General features: G+C 49.2%; 1 protein-coding gene and 1 long non-coding RNA gene across 2 annotated transcripts in view; both read right to left on the bottom strand.

Moving 5' to 3' along the window:
- Positions 1–7696: 7696 nt before the first annotated feature.
- The window catches only part of LOC310692274, a 77546-nt gene continuing 64330 nt past the window's right edge, over positions 7697–20912 (bottom strand). The window contains exon 3 of the long non-coding RNA XR_014518704.1: positions 7697–7741. This is a non-coding gene — a long non-coding RNA (uncharacterized lncRNA). The remainder of the gene's footprint in view (positions 7742–20912) is intronic.
- SOX15 (SRY-box transcription factor 15) lies at positions 9163–15792 on the bottom strand. Its single transcript, XM_083471300.1, has 2 exons — positions 15150–15792; positions 9163–9729 (listed from the first exon to the last, which is right to left on the bottom strand). Exons 1-2 carry the CDS (start codon positions 15722–15724, stop codon positions 9510–9512), a joined length of 795 nt encoding a protein of 264 aa, XP_083327426.1. The 5' UTR covers positions 15725–15792; the 3' UTR covers positions 9163–9509.

Here is a 20912-nt window from a genome sequence, read left to right as displayed (position 1 = left end):
GAGCCGGCGTACAGCTTCCGGGTCCTGTGGCCAGCATGACTAAGCCGCTTCTGGCGAAACCAGAGCAGTGCATGGAAACGCCATTTACTTTCCCACTGGAGTGGTACCTATTTATCTACTTGCACTTTGAGGTGCTTTCGAACTGCCAGGTGGGCGGGAGCAGGGACCGAGCAACGGGAGCTCATCCCTTCGCGGGGATTTGAACCACTGACCTTCTAATCAGCAAGCACTAGGCTCAGCGGTTTAGACCACAGTGCCACCTGAGTTCCAATATTACATTATTGTTATTGTATATTACATTAAAGGGACCCCTGACCATTAGGTCCAGTCACGGACGACTCTGGGGTTGTGGCGCTCATCTCGCTTTACTGACTGAGGGAGCTGACGTTTGTCCGCAGACAGTTTTTCCAGGTCATGTGGCCAGCATGACTAAGCCGCTTCTGGCGAACCAGAGCAGCGCACGGAAACGCCGTTTACCTTCCCACTGGAGCCATACCTATTTATCTACTTGCACTGGCATGCTTTCGAACTGCTAGGTTGGCAGGAGCAGGGACCGAGCAACGGGAGCTCACCCCGTCATTGCGGGGATTCAAACCGCCGACCTTCTGATTGGCAAGTCCTTGGCTCTGTGGTTTAACCCACAGCTGTGTCTCTCACGCAGCTCAGCTCAATCCAGCCTGCAAAAATACCACATGCCCTGCAGGGGGAGGAAATGGGTGCTTCTCTTTCTGGTTTGTCGGTGATGCTGGCGAGGGGGGGGGGCAAGGGAGGCAGGCAGGGCGGGGCAGGGCATCCTAATTGGGGAGCTTAGCAAGATTTCGCTTCAGGGAGGGAGAGCAGGTGACTCAGAGCAGATCTGCAGCTGTCTTCCTGTAGTGCAGTGGGGGGGGGGGTTGTAGCGTTTAAAGCTTTGCCAAAGGGTGTTTCCCCCCCCCCACCGCCCCACCCTTTTACACACACACACACACACACACACACACACACACACACACACATCACTGCTTTCAGAATGGCAACATGCAACTAAGCCGCTGAGATTACCTGGATTGCAAAAGCAGCACACATAAAAGCCCGGTGGATCGGGCCCCCTGGCCCGCCCAGTCCAGCTCCCTGTTCTCACAGGGGGCCAAATACCCCTCAGAACATGGGTAGGCAAACTAAGGTCCAACCGCCTTCTCAGTCCGGCCCACGGACGAGCGTGTTTTCACATGGGTAGAATGTGTGCTTTTATTTACAATGCATCCCTGGGTTATTTGTGAGGCATAGGAATTCATTCATTTCCCCCCCAAAAAATATAGTCCGGCCCCCCACAAGGTCCGAGGGGCAGTGGACCGTCCTCCTGCTGAAAAAGTTTGCTGTGCCCTACCTAAGAATCTAGGTAGACTGTCTCTGGAGCTGGAGTCTCCATGCTAACTTAAGAGCTTGGATCAAACCCAGTTTCCCATCCAGTCCAGCGACCTGGTCTCACGGGGTCTGACTAGGTGCCCCAAACGGAAGCCCGCGAGCAGGACCCGAGTGCGAGAGCCGCTCTCCCCTCCTGGGGTTTCCTGGAGCTGTGTATAACCATCACGGCAACTGGAAGCAGTTTTGCCGAATCCTTTTTCAAAGCCCTTTAGGTTGGTGGCCTCTTGTGGGAGGGAGTTCCACTGATTAACTGCCCACCTGCCCTTATCACAGGTGGGTTTAATCCTGCAGCCTGTTTTCAGTGGCCAAAGGGAGCGTCTCCATCTCTTACGAAGGGATTTTTAACCTACTTGGAGCCCCACATTGCATCTTGTGACAACATATATCTTTTTTTCCCCCTCCCAAGTGAATTTTTATTGTTTTCCTTACATATTCTTTCCCAACAAATTGTAATAGCACCATACATTCCCTTTGACTCTGCTGAGTCACGACCCCCCTCCCTCCCCACAACTGGTATATTTATCCTCTTTCCATCACACACATCATTCTCAAATTAGTACTATTATACATTGGAGGTATTATGTCAATCCTGCTAGTGTCTTGACCTCTTTACAATTCCTCTTTAAATATTCAATAAATTTACTCCAGTTATTTTGGTATCTTTGATCTCCCTGGTCCCGGATCCTCCCTGACAGTTTGGCAAGTTCTGCATATTCTGTCAACTTCGCCTGCCACTCCTGAATAGTTGCAGTTACAGATAGGTAGCCGTGTTGGTCTGCCATAGTCAAAATAAAAAAATTCCTTCTAGTAGCACCTTAAAGACCAACTAAGCTCATACCAAGAACTAACTTAGTTGGTCTTTAAGGTGCTACTGGAAGGAATTTTTTTATCCTGAATAGTTGGTATATCTTGTACTTTCCATCTTTGGGCCAGAAGGGTCCTCGCGGCAGCTGTAGCATACATGAACAAATTTTGATCTTCTATTTTAATTTCTGTTCCTATTAAGCCTAATAGACACACTTCCGGTCTTTTGGGGAAAGTATTATCTAAATATTTTTTTTAGTTCATTATAAATTGATTCCCAAATTTTTTGTACCTTATCGCAGGTCCACCACATATGGAAATAGTCCCCATCTGCCTTTTTCCAACACTTTCTTTTTTCCTATACATTTTAGCTAATTTTACTGGCGACAACATAGATCTTTAAAGTGAAAAGATGCGTTTCCAGCTGTGCGGGATCTATTGCCCATCACTTAATTAGGATTATGGAAAGATTGGGGCTCACTGTCACCCCAATTCATCAGTCTCTGGGGAGCACTTTCCCCTAAATTGCTGTTTTTGGACCACAAACCCCACTCAGTTATACCCAGCGCAACCAGGATGCTAGGAGCCCAAATATCTGTAGGGCGACAAGCTGCCCCGATGCCCCCTCCCTCCAAAATGACTTGGTGACTACCTCTGGCAACCTCTGGGCTGGACTACTGCAATGCTAGCTGCTTGGGGCCACCCCTTGAAGACTGTCCCCGGACTTCAAGTTGGTCCAAAATGCAGCAAAACCAGCCAGGTTTCTGGCTGGGCTTCTGTTTAGATCTCATGTAATCCACCCACACCACTGTTCAATTGTTCTGTGTTTTATATATACACCATTAATAATAAAGCTCCTGTTTCAAAACAGCTGAGCTGGTTCAGGGTGCTCAAATTTGTGTTCGAAACCCTAAAATTATAACTTGGGATTGTGTTCCAAGAAACCAAGTCGTCTTATATTGGGAACAACATTTGAAAAAAGCCCTCAAGGACTCTCAACCTCTGGAAACAGCTTTGAAAACCAGGAGCGTTCATGAGATTGCAGTTACAGAGGCACACGAGATCGCTGGGCGCTGTTTTGATGTCATTTTCCCATTTTTTGAGGTTGTTTCTGGCCTTTTAAATGGGTTTGTGCTGAGATCAGCAGAGAGGGCCTGGGGGAACATGGGGGTAAGCCCAGGGGGAGAAGAGGGCCTTTTCTGTGGTGGCCCCATACCCAGTGTTTCCCAACCGGTGTTCCGCGGCACACTAGTGTGCCGCGAGACGTTGCCTGGTGTGCCGTGGGAGGGAGTCGGGCGGCGAGAGGTGGGGCGGCGGCGGCGAGGAGAGGCCGCCCAGCGCGGGGCTCTCGCCGTCTGGCTGCCTGCGTGGCGCTGACGTCACGGGGCTGTAACGTGCCCCACAAAGGCACACGCGGGGTGGCGAGTGAGCGAGCTCCCACATCCCATCGCCGCTCGCTTCGGCCAGCCTACTGGGCTGTCGCAGGCGGAAGGCCTGCGCATGCGCGAGGTTTTTGCGCCTTCGGGATTCCCTTCACGCCTTCCTCCTCCCGGGTCCTTGAGAGCGCGGGAAGCGGCAGCGCGAGACCGGCGTTGAGCCTGGTAGGTATTGCGCTTGCCAAGGCAGTCATTTGGGAAATGAAAACTTGCAAAGCAAGCAACCAGTTCAATCTGAAGTACGTGTATGCTTAATATCCTGTATCTGAAACCTGTTCTGCCCCCTCCCCCACACTTGGTGCCATTTTCATCTACACATGCAGCAGAGTAAGTTGACCCAGAATAGTACCAATTCAGATGGCAGATGGGAGAATGACAGTGCTGAATGCTTTCCCATGTAGAACAGTCCCTGCAAATAAAAACCTAGCATATTTGGAAGAGGGATGCTAGCCTAACCATTACCTTCTATGCTGTTACTATTTTTTTATTTTTTTTTACATAAGTAAAAAGTGACCTTTCCCCATCTGGCATGGTGGTGTGCCTCGAGATTTTTTTCATGAAACAAGTGTGCCTTTGCCCAAAAAAGGTTGGGAAACACTGCCCTAACCTACAGACCAGAGGTGCAACTTGTCCATTTGTGACACAGCTTCCATCGAATGCCAAAGACCTCTTTACCTCGGGTTGGAGTTTTTGACACTCAAAAGGGTATATTTTCCAGACCCGGCTTATTTTTACGCTCCAATTTTTAATCGTGTGGCTTTAATGCCGTAGCCTCCGAAAAGTGGGCAGTAAAGAAACCAGCTTTGCAAAATCCGGTGCCCTCGGAGCACAGGAAGGAGGCAGCCGTTGCAAAGCGATATCCGGAAAGGTGTGCTAAACTTAATAACTTCTCCCCGCACCCAGACTCAAATGCATTTTCGGCTTTTCCTCAAAGGTGACCAACAATTCACACATCTCGGTATGCAATGAGGCGAAGCAGACACACAGTGGGAATGGAATTAACTGTGCATTATTGCAGGTTTCTAAACTGGCCCACGTAGTCGCAACTGGACCAGCGCCGGTGGCAAAATGTGACGGGCGCCTTGAGAATTTCGAACCATGTTTTGGGATGTTCCTTTTCCCACCCTGCAATAAGTCTCCTCAAGAGGAGGAAGGGGAATTGCTGTGCCGTTCTTATTTGAGAAAAGCCTTTTGAATCATAGAATCATAGAATCCTAGAGTTGGAAGAGACCACAAGGGCCATCGAGTCCAACCCCCTGCCAAGCAGGAAACACCATCAGAGCACTCCTGACATATGGTTGTCAAGCCTCTGCTTAAAGACTTCCAAAGGAGGAGACTCCACCACACTCCTGGGCAGCAAATTCCACTGTCCAACAGCTCTTACTGTCAGGAAGTTCTTCCTAATGTTTCGGTGGAATCTTCTTTCTTGTAGTTTGGATCCATTGCTCCGTGTCCGCTTCTCTGGAGCAGCAGAAAACAACCTTTCTCCCTCCTCTATGTGACATCCTTTTATATATTTGAACATGGCTATCATATCACCCCTTAACCTCCTCTTCTCCAGGCTAAACATGCCCAGCTCCCTTAGCCGTTCCTCATAAGGCATCGTTTCCAGGCCTTTGACCATTTTGGTTGCCCTCCTCTGGACACGTTCCAGTTTGTCAGTGTCCTTCTTGAACTGTGGTGCCCAGAACTGGACACAGTACTCCAGGTGAGGTCTGACCAGAGCAGAATACAGTGGCACTATTATTTCCCTTGATCTAGATGCTAGACTCCTATTGATGCAGCCCAGAATTGCATTGGCTTTTTTAGCTGCGGCGTCACACTGTGACGGGCACCTTGAGAATTTCGAACCGTGTTTTGGGATGTTCCTTTTCCCACCCTGCAATAAGTCTCCTCAAGAGGAGGAAGGGGAATGGCTGTGCCGTTTTTATTTGAGAAAAGCCTTTTGGGGGAAAAACAAAACGCACCGTTTTCACTCAAAGCAGCATCCGGATTGGAAGGGGCCCCCCAGAGGTCATCCATCTCAACCCCGCCGGTAATGCAGAAGTCACAGCCGAGAATTGCGCTATTCACAAGGCTTTAAGTCGACCGCGTTGTCTCTTGACCCGAAATGCCGCCAAGCGCTGCGACCTTTCCTTCTAAGGAGGCCAATCTAAGCAATTCCACTCGCCCTTTTCGGATCAGGGCTGGAAGGGACATGTTTGAGGGCGGGGAGCAGGGCTGCCCCCGAAAACTGGGCTCGCTCCGGTTCCCGGGCCTGTGGGTGGCAGCCTGCCCTACCCTCGGCACACACCTGTCCCGGCACGAAAGAGGTGAGTCACCCATCGCCAGAGACTGGCAGGAGGTGGGTACAGAAAGGGGTTGCCTGCGCTGTGCCAGAGAGACCCAGCAGCAGCCAATTCCCTTTTCCTGTAGAAAAAGACTGTCACGGAACAGAGAAATCACACAAAACAAATGAAATTCCGTGAAAATCCCTGAAACGAGAAGTAATTGACTAGAAATATTATCTTATAGAATTAAACAAAACTCAAAAAGTTTAAGGGGAAAATTAGAAAATCCCGGAAACGAGAAGTAATTGACTGGAAATATTATTATCTAATAGAATTAAACTAAATACCAAAAATCAAAAAAGTTTAAGGAAAAAATTTGAAAAAAATCTAGAACTGAAAAAGCCTTAACGGGACGCCGGGCACAAACCTCGTTTCACTGAACTATTCAGTTTCCTCAGAAGGAAATAAGAGAAATCATAAACCTTAAATGATTTTACACTCAAGAACAGGGCTGAAACGCTCCCCCGAGTTTACAAAAAAGGTCTGGAAACCTAAATGGCAAGTTTTAGCCCTATTTAAAGAAAGCCAAGCAGTAGGAATAAGGAGTTGAGGGCTCGGCTGTGAAAACTCTAGTCCTGCCTTTACAAAAAGATTTAAAAAACCTACATAGCACAAATTCAAAGAAAGGAATATAAAATAAGCTGTTTTAGATTTTAAACTCCAAAACAGGGCTGAAACGCTCCTTTGGTCTAGATGTTACTGCTGATGCTAATCTAGGTTTTTCCAATTTTCCCCTTAAACTTTCTGATTTTTGTTATTTAGTTTAATATATTTCTATAAGATAATATTTCTAGTCTATTACTTCTCGTTTCAGGGGTTTTCTAATTTTTTCCTTAAACTTGCTGATTTTTGTTATTTGGTTTAACTCTATAAGATAATATTTCTAGTCGATTACTTCTCGGTTTCAGGGGTTTTCTAATTTTCCCCTTTAACTTGCCGATTTTTGTTATTTAGTTTAATTCTATAAGATAATATTTTTAGTCTATTACTTCTCATTTCAGGGGTTTTCGCAGCATTTCATTTGTATTTTCATTTGTTTTGTGTAATCCCCTTTTCCTGGGCAGGGACCCAGTGCCAATGTCCCAGCTGGATGGATCTATAGCGCGATGCGGCAAAAGGCCGCTTCCTGTGACCCTTCGTTCGAAACCATGAGGACTAGCTGCTTGCTTCGTTTTCAAGGGAACGGCCGTAGCTCAGTAGGAGCAAGACAGCTGCTTGGCTTGCAGAAGGTCCCAATGGAGATACCCTTCCTGAAACCCCGGCGAGCCACTGCTGCCCGTGACCTCGCTTGGTCCAGTATACAGAAGTCCTGTATTTGGGGGGACAGGGAGCAGGCAGGTGTGGGGGACTCCCTGGTCCTGAATGGGGCAACTGTGCCCCTGAAGGACCAGGTGCGCAGCCTGGGAGTCATTCTGGACTCACCGCTGTCCATGGAGGCGCAGGTCAGTTCTGTGTCCAGGGCAGCTGTCTACCAGCTCCATCTGGTACGCAGGATGAGACCCTCCCTGCCCGTGGACTGTCTGGCCAGAGTGGTGCATGCTCTGTTATCTCCCGCTTGGACTACTGCTATGCGCTCTACGTGGGGCTACCTTTGAAGGTGAATCGGAAACTGCAACTAATGCAGAATGCGGCACCTAGACTGGGGACTGGGACCACATAACATCGGTTCTGAGAGATCTGCAATGGCTCCCAGTACGTTTCCGAGCACGATTCAAAGTGTTGGTGCTGACCTTGAAAGCCCTAAACAGCCTCAAAGGCCCAGTATCCCTGAAGGAGCGTCTCCACCCCCATCGTTCTGCCCGGACACTGAGGTCCAGCTCCGAGGGCCTTCTGGCGGTTCCCTCCCTGCGAGAAGCCAAGTTACAGGGAACTAGGCACAGGGCCTTCTCAGTGGTGGCTCCCGCCCTGTGGAACGCCCTCCCACCAGATGTCAAAGAGAACAATTACCACCAGACTTTTAGAAGACATCTGAAGGCAGCCCTGTTTAGGGAAGCTTTTAATGTTTAATAGGTTATTGTATTTTAATATTGTTGGAAGCCTCCCAGAGTGGCTGGGGAAACCCAGCCAGAGGGACGGGGTATAAATAATAAATTTATTACTATTATTATTGTTATTATTAGGCTAGCAGCCTCAGCCCCGAAGTAAAGGAAGGAGGCTTGGGCTTGCATTACAGTATTTTAATATTTTGTTGAAAGCTGCCCAGAGTGGCTGGGGAAGCCCAGCCAGATGGGCGGGGTATAAATAATTATTATTATATCCACGGTCTGACTCTGTATGGGCAGTTCCCCGTGCTTCTATCCCCCTTAAAACTTCCAGCCATCTTTGCACCTTTGCAGCTACAGGTTTCCGGGCACATCCAGACTTCCTCAGCCAGGTTTCGGGGAATTTTCAAGTTGGAAGGGACCCCACAAGGTCATCCATCCCAACCCGCTTCAACGCACAAAGCACAGCAACCTGGACACATGGCCATCCGTGAACTTCCACGGGAAGTTGTGGTCCAAGGCAACCGAGGCGCACTATTTTGCTGCTACATGGGGTCCCGGCTGAAATTCCTGCCTTGTGGGGTCTGGGGTTGGTCTAGATCAGGGTTCTGCAACCTTTAAGACAAAAAGAGCCACTTGGACCCGTTTCCGAAGAAAAAAAAACTGGGAGCCGCAAAACTCGTCATTATAAAAATAACTTTTTTGTCACTTTTTTATTATTTCTTTGTTTGACCCCTCAGAATTACTCCTCCTCATAGAAATAAACATTAAATTGACCTTTTTGTGTGTGTTCTTCACTCCCCTTCAAAACAGTGACCAGCGAACATGCCCCCTTTCAATGCAGTGACCAGCATACATGCCCCTTACAATGTAGCCGGCGGGCGGGAAGGTGACGTCGGGACGGTGTGTGAATAACGCACGCACCGCCCCCATGCGACGTCACAGCCAGTACAGCGCCCGCCACAGTGGGGAGTGTCGGGGCACACAATGCGCCTCCTCCCCTCGCTAGTATCCGCCCCGAACCGCGGCAAAGGTGTAAAAGAGCCACATGCGGCTCCGGAGCCGCGGGTTGCAGACCCCTGGTCTAGATGATATTTGCAGGTCCCTTTTCCAACTCTACAATTTGCCAAGAGCCCGCAAGCACCCCCCTGCCCATCGCATCCCACAAACCGGGGTCTTTCACACAAACAGCTTTTATTCCTTTTTTTAATATAAAAACTTGTTTAAAAAAAGTAGTTAGCAAAATATAACCCCCCTCCCCTTTAGGCTTCCCACCCACCCAAACGAGGAATCCCTGCTAGCAGGAATTGGGACCCACCCACCCTTAAGAGTTTCCCGTTTCCTTCATTTCTTAAGGTAAAAAAAGAAAGAAAAAATGTCCTGTACAAATCTTCCCGCTTCAATATACGCAAGGCACAAACTTCTGCACAAGTGAAATTAAGTTTACCCCCTTTTGCACGAAGCTGGGGAAATAAAACAGCCCCTGAACCAACACCCCCCCCCCAAAAAAACCCCAAATTAAATCAGTCCTTTCTCCGCCACCTTCAAACCAGTTAAAGGTGGGTCAGGGGAGGCGTGTTGCTGAACCCCAAGTAGGGGTGCTGGGAAATGCAGTACTGGGGTGCCCCCTCCGCAGCGTCGCACGCCTGCAGGGAATAAGCCGTCATCACGTCGTGGAAATCGCCGAAGGAGTGGTGAAACTGCTGCAAGCCGCCTTCTTGTTTGATCATTGTGGTCATCACCGGGGAGGGCTGGGCGCCGTACGTCAGGGTGCTGCGGAAACAAAGAGAGAGAGGGCGTCGGGAGTTGTAGCACCGGCCGCTAGGATCGCCTCGCAGGCACGAAACCGCACCGTTGCAAGGAGACCCCCCCAAGGTCATCCATCCCAACCCGCTCATTTAAAGCACGCCCGGTGCGCACAAACTCCCCCACGGAGACTCGGGAACCGTAGTTTGCCCTACAATTCCCAGCAGCCGGCACAAACACCGACCAGTCTTCTCCAGCCCAGCTCACGCTTCTGAAATGAAAGAATATTCATACGCGTACTTGACACCAGCAGGACTCCTGGGTCCCCCAAACAGAGGGCAGGCAAGACTCTTGGGTCCCCCAAACAGAGGAGAACAGGACTCCTGGGTCCCCCAAACACAGGGGAGCCAGGACTCCTGGGTCCCTGAAACAGGGGAGCCTGACACATAAAATATTTTTTTTTTACAAAGTGCCCCCATGCGCCCAAAAAAGTGGTTTTTGGGAGAGGAGTATTACCGCCTCCATCCTGGCTAGTAGACCTCTCTTCCTCCATGGATGGCTTCTCCTCTTTTAAAGCCATCGAGATTATTAGTGGGCCCCGCTGCCTCCTGTGGCAGGGAGTTCCGCAGTCTGTGCTGCGTGAATAAGGACTTTCACCAGTCTCAAAATCCATAAATCTCGAGGATCCTGTTTTAACAGGAGGAGGGGCAGACGAGAGCAACATCCCCAGAGGCCCCTAGTGGCCAACTCACCACCCAAGGAACCCCAGACGCCAGTCCCCCACCCCATATATACTATGGGTATTCAGAAATAGAACCTCCATTCTCAGGAATAGTCTACCAGGGCTCTCCTGGCAGGCCTAGTTTTTTGAGTAAATCTTTATTGCTTTAAAATATAAGCGTACAACGAAGGTAAGTACGTTTTCCTTTGTATTTACTCCATATCTAATAATAATAATAATAATAATAAATTTATTATTATTAATTATTATTATACCCCGCCCATCTGGCTGGGCTTCCCCAGCCACTCTGGGCGGCTTCCAACCAAATATTAAAATACAATAATGCATCAAACATCGAAAGCTTCCCTAAACAGGGGCTGCCTTCAGGTGTCTATTAAAAGACTAATCCCTTCTTATAAAGTGATTTCCTTATCACACGGCTCCAAAATCCCTTGTGGACCTTCGCCTTCTCGTATATTAGATTATCTATCTAATATAGGCCTGGTTTTCTTATTGCACGGGCCTTAGAAACCCTGGCGATTACGCAGTCTCGGGCTGTGTGGTGTAATGGTTAAAGTCAGGCATAGGCAAACTCCAGATGTTTTGGAACTACAGTTCCCATCATCCCCAGCTATCAGGACCGGTGGTCAGGGATGATGGGAATTGTAGTCTCAAAACATCTGGAGGGCCGGAGTTTGCCTGTGCCTGGTTAAGAGCGTCGGGGGCTTCGACTTGGGGCGGGGAAGGGACCCGGGTTCGAATTGCGCACACTGCCATGAACCTCAACTGGATGTGACCCGGGAGAAGCATTCGCAGCACAGCCTGAGCTCCCGGGAGGAAAAACCCGCTATAACAAATGAAATAATGTTAATATACGTAAATAACCTGAGCCCTGAGGCCACACCAGACAGCAAATTCTTGTTACATCTCCAATATTCTTCTCCAAATGAGCAAGTTTCACTAATTAATTTGGATATGGCAGAATATATGAAAAGTGAAATTAAGGAAACGCAGAAAGAGGGGGAAGGAAGTTTTAAAATGTTCAAATGAATCAGCGAAATGTATATATCTGAAAAGTATAATTTTTTTAAAGGAAATAAATCTCTAATATTGTAAGAAATTGGAGGGGAACTTCTCCAGTTTGTGTGGGAAGGCAACGATGTGTTTTTTTTAAATTAAATTTGTGTACCACCCCATAGCCATAGAGCTATATAGTATTGGATTTATTTATTCACTAATTATTATTACTATTATTATTACAAGAGCCAGGATGTCAGAACAGGCCCTCGTAAAGACCCGGGTTCAGATGCCTCCACTCAGCCCTGCAGCTCACGGTCGCTGCCTCTCTCAGCCTGTCCTACCCCACGCTGCCTCTGGTGGCAGGGAGTTCCGCCGTCTAACTTTCTTTCGCCTGCCCTAAATCAGCCAACCGCCGGGGTTGGGCTGGATGACCTTTGAGGGACCCCTTCCAACGCTCACAAAGTTGTGGGCTAGGCTGTGAGGTGGCCATAGCCCCAGGAGAGAGCACCTGCCGGGCCCAGCCCTTCGCCACCTGCGGGAAGAGAGAGAAAGCTAATCCCCCGGGGGCCTGTGGGGCGGGACTGCATTCCTCGCCAGCCTGTTCTTCCAGTTTTGGCTGAGAGCCCCCAAACCTGTCCGGACCTGCAGGCCTGCCAGCTCCAGCCCCTCCTCACCCAGCATCCTCCGCCCGCCTGCCCAGGGGTCCCCGGAATCCGGACCACCGCTCTCCATCCTCAAAGCTTTCCCCTCTGTTTGGGGGACCCAGGAGTCCTGCCTCTCCCCTCTGTTTGGGGGACCCAGGAGTCCTGCTCTCCTCTGTTTCAGGGACCCAGGAGTCCTGCTCTCCCTTTGTTTAGGGGACCCAGGAGTCCTGCTCTCCTCTGTTTCGGGGACCCAGGAGTCCTGCTCTCCTGTTTCAGGGACTCAGGAGTCCTGCTCTCCCTTTGTTTAGGGGACCCAGGAGTCCTGCTCTCTCTCTGTTTAGGGTACCCAGGAGTCCTGCCTCTCTCCCTCGGCACCCGCAAGGATTGCCTCTCCCTGCCTTCTCCCTCCCTCCCTCTCCCCCACACATGCCAAGAAGCTCGGGTGCGAGTGCGAGCTAGGCCACCCTCGGTCACGACCTCAGGGGCAGGGCTCCCCTTTGCGTGTCTGGCGCAGGGCAGGGCGATGATGCACCCTGCAGAGCACCCAGGGAGCTGGCAACCCCCCGGGTGGGGGTGGGGGGGCCGCGCCCAGATTGCCAGGGCCAGCACCCATCCAGCTTTGCCGGGGCATGACGCTGAGACAGATCTGGGGCAGCAAGCCAGGGCGCGGGGATCGCTCCAGGAAGGAAGGAGGGCAGCCCCGGGGTGGAAGGCAGGACTCCTGGGTCCCTGAAACAGAGGGGAGGCAGGACTCCTGGGTCCCCGAAACAGAGGGGAGCAGGACTCCTGGGTCCCCCAGACAGAGAGAGGGCAGGACTCCTGGGTCCCCAAAATAGAGGGGAGGCAGGACTCCTGGGTCCCCAAAATAGAGGGGAGGCAGGACTCCTGGGTCCCTAAAATAGAGGAGGCAGAATTTTATTTTCTGTAAAGGGACATTGGGCAATCTGGGTTCTCAACTCGGGTGGCAGCAAAGAAGGCGGATCCAATTTTAAATCATCTTTTGTAGTCTATTGTTATTTCAACTTGTTTAAAGTTTCGAATCACAGTTCTTTTTTCTGGCTTGATCTCCGCTTTCAGGTTGCTAAACAAACACAATCAAGCAGTGTTTAAATTTTATCATTTAAGGTGGGTAGGGACTCCTAGATTCTCTGCAAAAAATCCCTGCATTCTCCCCACAAAAAGAAGTTTTTACCTTGCCCTAGAAACAACATTTGGAAGCAGATGTGCGGAAAGGCACCTCCCTCCTCCCCCCCTCCGGAGAACCCAGGTGTCCTGTTCTTGTAACACAATCAGCAGCTGAAAAGCTTATCTCCATAGATGACACTTAAGCCAATTCCGGAAAATCTGCCCCCAGCACAGATCCCAGAACTGAATCCTGGACCGCAGGAATTTAGCAGCCAATTGCAGCTGCCTCTGTGTAGGCGCAGCTCGTGAGGAACTGCAGCAAGGAGTTCCCCTGTTCCCCATTCCAGATAGACACACAATTTAAAGAAAAAAATTCACAATTTTTTGGTGATGCAAAAAGGGGTGCTTAATTTGGAAAAACACAAAACCTGATTTATGAGCCAGTGGTGGAGCATAGTGGTTAGAGTGCAGACCTAGGACCTGGGAGAAGACCCAGATATAAATGCAACTAAATAAATAAACGGGAGGTTGTTTGTTGCACGCCTTAAAACATTCCTGCAAATCGGAACACGGGATGGGATCTCTGGCTGGATAGGAAACCAAACAGGGAGATTTTCTCTTTTTTTCCCCCTCCATCTCTTCGGTGCTTTTGTAAAGCAAGACGAAGGCTCGTCTGGCACACTCAGCTGAAGGCAAATCCAGGAAGTCCGTTTCGTGAGAAGCCGAAATGGTCCCGATCCACCAAGCGCACAGTGCTTAGGCCTGGTTTTTCTCCAAAGTAAACCCTCCCGCTGCGCTTCCCTGCAACTTCCTCCGCAGGGAAGCACGCACAGGATCGCAGCACCCACCCACCCACCCACCAAGCTGGAAAGGACACTGCGGAGCTTACTCGCGAGTAAGCACGCACAGGATCGCCTGCAAGGAGGCTAGAAGGGAGGGAAGGTTTTCTCCACGAGAAGCTCCAAATGTAGTCCAAATTATTTATTGCAGTATTAGTCGCCCTCGACAGAATCATTGCGATGCATCAAACCAAGCCTTGATCCGAGTAGACCCACTGAAAGTAACAGCCATTTTCATTATTTTTACTGGGTCTACTCTGAGCAGAAGCGACCCAGTGAAGTGAACTGGCGTTGCTGCCACCCGAAGTCCAAGCGCTTCCGCGAGTCTACTCTTGAGTAGAGACGGCACTGCACGCAGCCCCTTGAAACTGGACATCGCTACCACCCGAGGCCGTTGTTTCAATGGGTTTACTCCGAGGAGAGCTTCCCAAACTTCTCGCTAAAATGAGACGAAGTCTTGCTCCAAGAAGGACTAATGGCGCATACAACCCATTGACGTTAAAGGACACCACTAACTCAAGGTGCAAGAGCTTCAATGCGCCTACTCTTGAGTAGGGCTCACCTCCAACCCACTGCAGTCTACGGACGTTTCTACCCTAGATCTAAAGAGTTTCCTACTCACGTGCAGGGCTCACCCACAACCCCACTGAAATCTAGGACATTGCTACCCGGGGTCTAAAGTTTCCATGCGTTTACTCCGCTTTAATAAAAAGTATTTAAAAAAAAGAAAGTCTACTCAGAGTAGGGCTTACCTACAGCCCATTGAAGTTAACGGACGTTGCTTCCCAGGGTGTAAAAATCCAATGCGCCTCCTCCCGAGTAGGGCTCGCCTCCAACCCACGGAAACCTACCGACGCGGCTACGCAAGGTCTACAGTTTCCACGCCTCTACACCGGAGTAGAGCTCACCTACCACCCAGTGGACGTCGTACGCCCCTTCCAACCTCCAGAGGGTCTACTCGCGAGCAGGACCGAACTCGAAGCGTCCCTCCCTGCGCTCAAGGCGTCCCGAGGGGTCTCCTCCGAGCATTACGCACCACCACCATCCCCAAGCCACCCATCCCCACCGCGCGCCGTCGGGGCTGCTCTCCTTGCTCACCTGTAGGGCGCCGGGGATCCGGCCCCGTAGCCTCCTCCTCCGCCTCCGGGTCCTCCTTGGGCGAGCTCGTAAGGGTAGCAGGCGCCCCTGCCGTCGGGGGTCCCTCCTGGCGCGGCGGCGTATGCGCTCCAGGCGCGCGTCTCGGCCGTCGGGGCGCACGGAAAGGTCCCTGGCGAGGCTGCGGCTGCCGGTGCGCCCTTGTCCCGTGCGCGCCCGGATCCGCCCTTGCGCCGGGGCCGGTACTTGTAATCGGGGTAGTCCTTCATGTGCAAAGCCCGGAGGCGCTTGGCCTCGTCGACGAAGGGCCGCTTCTCTGCGTCGGGGAGCAGTTTCCAAGCGGCGCCCAGGCGCTTGGAGATCTCCGAGTTGTGCATCTTGGGGTGTTCCTGTGCCATCTTGCGCCTTTGCGCGCTGGACCACACCATGAAGGCGTTCATGGGGCGCTTGACTTTCTCCAGGGGGTCCTCGGGGGGAGGAGGAGGAGGAGGAAGCGCCCGAGGGGCGGCAGCAGCAGGGATCGGGGCCCCTCCGGGCTCTTGCTGCAGCGGAGCTTCCGCGGGGAAAACGGTGAACATCTCCTTCGATGGGGGCGCGCCGACTAGAGGACCACGGGGGAACCCGCTGGCCGGGGAAGAAGCTGCAGGCAAGACGGCATGGGAAACGCAGCGCCGGGGCTTATATAGGGTGGGAGGGCGGGGCATGTGGGAGACACGCCCCCTCTCAGCTTCGGTCACGCCCCCCGCTTTTAACTCCTCGCTCGCCCTCCAATTTGGGAATCTCCATCCGTTGAACTGATTTTAGAATGAATTGATTTTAGAATGCTGTATTATTTTACTGTTGTTAGCCGCTCTGAGCCCGGCTTTGGCTGGGGAGGGCGGGATATAAATAAAATTATTATTATTATTATTATTATTATTATTATTATTATTAGGAGGCTTCGTCCTAGCCGCAGAACCTCTGTTTCTCTGAAATGGGAGCGAATGTGGGGTGGGCAAGAGTGCCTCTGAGCGCGTACAGAGAGAGAATGAGAATGAGACGGTTCCCAGGCCAAAATAGCGAATGAAGTTCGCAATCATTGATTGATTGATTGATTGATTGATTGCATAATTATTTAGTTGGGGTTTTTTTCCCCCTTCCAGAAAGAACTCAAAGCGACTTCTCTTTGGCGCAGTGATTGTTGGCGATGTTCCTTTTTAGCGATTGGTGTTTTGTTTGACTGCCTGCTGTGGTCAGACGCCTGGGGCAGTGCCTTTATTTCGATAAAAGGAAAGCAGCCGAAAAATTATTGAAATGGGAATGATTGAATCATAGAATCATAGAGTTGGAAGAGACCCCAAGGGCCATCGAGTCCAACCCCCTGCCAAGCAGGAAACACCACCAGAGCACTCCTGACATATGGTTGTCAAGCCTCTGCTTAAAGACCTCCAAAGTAGGAGACTCCACCACACTCCTGGGCAGCAAATTCCACTGTCCAACAGCTCTTACTGTCAGGAAGTTCTTCCGAATGTTTAGGTGGAATCTTCTTTCTTGTAGTTTGGATCCATTGCTCCGTGTCCGCTTCTCTGGAGCAGCAGAAAACAACCTTTCTCCCTTCTCTATGTGACATCCTTTTCTATATTTGAACATGGCTATCATATCACCCCTTAACCTCCTCTTCTCCAGGCTAAACATGCCCAGCTCCCTTAGCCGTTCCTCATAAGGCACTTTGATAAATAAGCATGCCCCAGGACTGCAGTTTTTCTTGTAGGATTAGAGAGGGAGGGGAAATCTTTATTTTCCCAGGGGGCTGGACTAGATGGCCGCTGGGGGATCCCTTCCAGCTACACATTTCTATAACTCCCTCTCTCCTTACATCCCTTGGAACTAGCAGGCCTGGACTTTTTTTAGGGGGGGAAGGGGGGAGAGAGAAATTATTTGCCCCCTCCCAAAAACCACAGCAGGCCAATTCCTTTACTAAGCCAACCAAGGAAGAGAAAATCACTGCCTTGGTGTTAAAAAGTCATAAAAGTCTGTGCACTGGTCTGTCTTAAAAGGGAGTGTAGGAAGAGATAGAGGCCTTAATTGATTTGGCCTCTCGGAGGTGCCAGGAGGGTTCGGATTTCACCCAGGGATGAAGATAAAAGCAAAAATCTCACCCCCCCCCTTTTAAAATAAAATAAAATCTTTTGCCTTAAGAGAAACAGGCAGGTTCCCTGTAGCAGAGGAAAACAGTATAGAGTGAAACAAAGCCATTTCCTTTTCCCCCTTTCTTTTCCTTTTTCCTCCTGTCTCAAATCCTTTATTATTTTATTCACATAATATACATTCTTTTCAACAAACAACTCCAAAATAAGCGGACAACTCCAAAACAGAACCGTATGTAGCAAAACGGTAAGTCTCATGTTTTCATTTACACTGATATCCCCTTTACTTGATAATTCCTGCTGCTTTCTGCTTTCCTTATAGAATCTTTATAAAAATTTAAATCTCTTAAATCCTATACCAATCTTTAACCATTTCAATTAATCCCTTCCCCTCCCTCCCCCACAGCCCAGTACTTCCCTCCACCCGTGTGTGATCTTTACCTACTTTTATTTTTGTTGTTGTTGCATTATTCACTTTATTTGCTATTCCATCCTTGATATATTAATATCCTATCTCCTTTTAAACTTTTTAAAGCCATTTTCATATTAGCGAAGTCAGAGATTGATTTTAGTTATGTTTCGAAACTCATGAGGCAGCTCTGCCTAGTGGTTGGAGCCAACCCTCCCCTCAAGAGAATGGACCCCCAAGTCCAAGCGGTATAAAAACTTCTGCTCCAACTCTGCACCAGGAAGTAAGAGCTGTTTGGCGACGGCACTCGGGAGGTAGCGGACTCTCCTTCCTCAGATGTTTTCAAGCAGAGGTTGAACCCTCATCTGCCAGGGGGTTGGGATAGATGGCCCTCGGGGGTCCCTTCCGACTCTGCTATTCTATGATGCAGCTGGGGCAGACGAAGGCCTCCGGGTTTGCTGCTACATGTGCACAATGGTGTTTCTCCTCTCTGCAGTACTCTCAGCAGTCTCTCCTCCTCTGGTTCTTCATTTGGTGGTGGGCCTGTTTTCCTTTTGCACATTTTGAACGGAAGGGCACCACAGTCCGCAAGTCTTCGTCGTCGTCTTCTTCTTCTTCTTCTTCATCTTCATCTTCTTTGGCGATCCCTCGTAGCCGAGTAAGATTGTCTCCCATAAACACAGTTTTAACAGTGAGTCCATAAGTGACTGTGGAGGCCAATTCTGGACCCACACATCCTTTCAAAGTGGGGACATTGGTTTCCGGGCAGGAGTCCATCACGGTGTAGATTTGCCAAGCATGCCTTCCTCTTAGCCCGCTTCTCCCTTGCGTCCTGAGTTCGAGTGTCTTCAAAACCCACGACACCTTTGGTAAAGGCTGTTCTCCAACTGGAGCGCTCACAGGCCAGTGTTTCCCAGTTATTAGTGTCTATACTACATTTTTTAAGATTTGCCTTGAGAGTGTCTTTAAACCTCTTTTGTTGACCACCAGCATTACGCTTTCCATTTTTAAGTTTGGAATAGAGTAGTTCCTTTGGAAGACGATCATCGGGCATCGCACAACATGACCAATCCAACGAAGTTTATGTTGAAGAATCATCGCTTCGACACTGGTGATCTTTGCTTCTTCCAGTACCCTGGTATTAGTTCACCTGTCTTCCCAAGTGATGTGTAAAAATTATGGAGACACCGTTGATGGAATATTTTTAAGAGTTGGAGATGGCGTTTATAAGTGGTCCATGTTTCACAAGCAGACAGTAAGGCTGGTAAAAAAATTCCTTCCAGTAGCACCTTAGAGACAAACTAAGTTTGTTATTTGTATGAGCTTTCGTGTGCATGCACACTTCTTCAGATACACAGGTTGGTAGTACAACTGCTTTGTAAACAAGCATTTGGGTTTCCCTGCAAATGTCCCGGTCCTCAAACACTCTGCGCTTCATTCGGGAGAAAGCCGCACTCGCAGAGCTCAGGGGAGGCTGGATTTTGGCATCAGTGTGGAAAGATAACTAACTGCCCAGGTAGGAGATGTGATCGACATTTTCCAAGGTTACACCATTGAGTTGGATTTGTGGGTAGGGTAGACATCACCTAGGATTGGGAGAAAAGCAATGACAAACCTAGACAGCATCCTGAAAAGTAGAGACATCACCTTGCCAATAAAGGTCCGTATAGTAAAAGCTGTGGTTTTCCCAGTACTGATGTATGGAAGTGAGAGCTGGACCATCAAGAAGGCTGATGGCCGAAGAATGGATGCTTTTGAATTCTGGTGATGGAGGAGACTCTGGAGAGTCCCATGGACTGCAAGAAGATCCAACCTCTCCATTCTGAAGGAAATCAGCCCTGAGTGCTCACTGGAAGGACAGATCCTGAAACTGAGGCTCCAAGACTTTGGCCACCTCATGAGAAGAGAAGACTCCTTGGAAAAGACCCTGATGTTGGGAAAGATGGAGGGCACAAGGAGAAAGGGACGACGGAGGACGAGATGGTGGGACAGTGTTCTTGAAGCTACCAGCATGAGTTTGACCAAACTGCAGGAGGCAGTGGAAGACAGGAGGGGCTGGCGTGCTCTGGTCCAGGGTGTCAGGAAGAGTGGGACACGAATAAACACAAATAAACACAAATAAACAACAACAACAACAAATCACCTAGGATAATGGCCTTATTTGTGAGCCTTTCGCTTTAAGGTCTCCTCCACCTGCAGGCCTGATGCCTGGAAATCTTCATTCTCTTCCCCCCTCAGGGCGAGTTCACAGGGACATAAGGAAGAAATTGCCTTGCAAATGGAAGTAAATGGCCTCCCCGGGGCCAGCTGTTAGGGACAAAAGCCGGGCATTTCAGCAAACTGCAGCCTGGAGGAGGAATGTCCACAGCCGAACCCTTTCCCAGTTTGGGGGTGGAAGTCTTTCCTCCTGAGAAAGGAGATGGGAGGCGGAAGGGAAAGACTCTGTGCAGAGTAAAAATGGGAGAAGCTTTTTGCTAGATTCCCCTTAAAAAAAACCCTCGCAGATAAACAATTAAAAATATATTATTATTATTATTATTATTATTATTATTATTATTATATGGGAAGAATTTATAATTTATCTTAGAGACCACTGTAAGCACATGGAAACATAAGCAGGATTGCAATAACACTTCTAATGTAGCAAGTACTATGGAGACAATGAGGGTTATATAATATAGATTAATTATTGGGAAAGATGCAGTAGAAAAGGTTTAATAAAAGGACCCATGAAGGGGAGGGATCTGAAGGGATCTGTAAATGCGGATGTGAATGCTAGTGTTGTTATAATTATATACTTGTAAAACCAAATAAAAACTATCTGTCTCATATATATATATAATTATTATTTGTTATTTAATATAAATTTATACATTCCTTGATTGCAAAAAGAATAGACCCACAAACCTCAAAGCGGTTTGCAGAAAGATAGAAGAAGAAGAAATTGCAACAATACTTTAAAATGTACAGAAAGTTAAAATTACTGCAACGGATCAAGCATCTGGGTCGGCTTGTCTAAGCAATAATGTTTTTTAGCAGGGGCTGAATAGAGTGCCCTTGATATCAATAGGCAGGGAGTTCCATAGTGCAACTGCCTCAAAGTTAGATTTCCAATGTCTTATAGGCAGCCCCAGAACCAATATATCAAAACAGATCTGCTTCCTTGGCCAATTCACTGAGAAGTTCAACTGCAGTGAACTTTTGCTGTAGCTTTTAGCCAGACCACTGGAC

This window comes from Podarcis liolepis, assembly GCF_965112155.1.
Source record: "Podarcis liolepis genome assembly, chromosome: 13".
Lineage (NCBI taxonomy): Eukaryota > Metazoa > Chordata > Lepidosauria > Squamata > Lacertidae > Podarcis > Podarcis liolepis.
The sequence above is the reverse complement of the archived record's forward strand: the minus strand, read 5'-3'. Positions and strand labels throughout refer to the sequence as shown.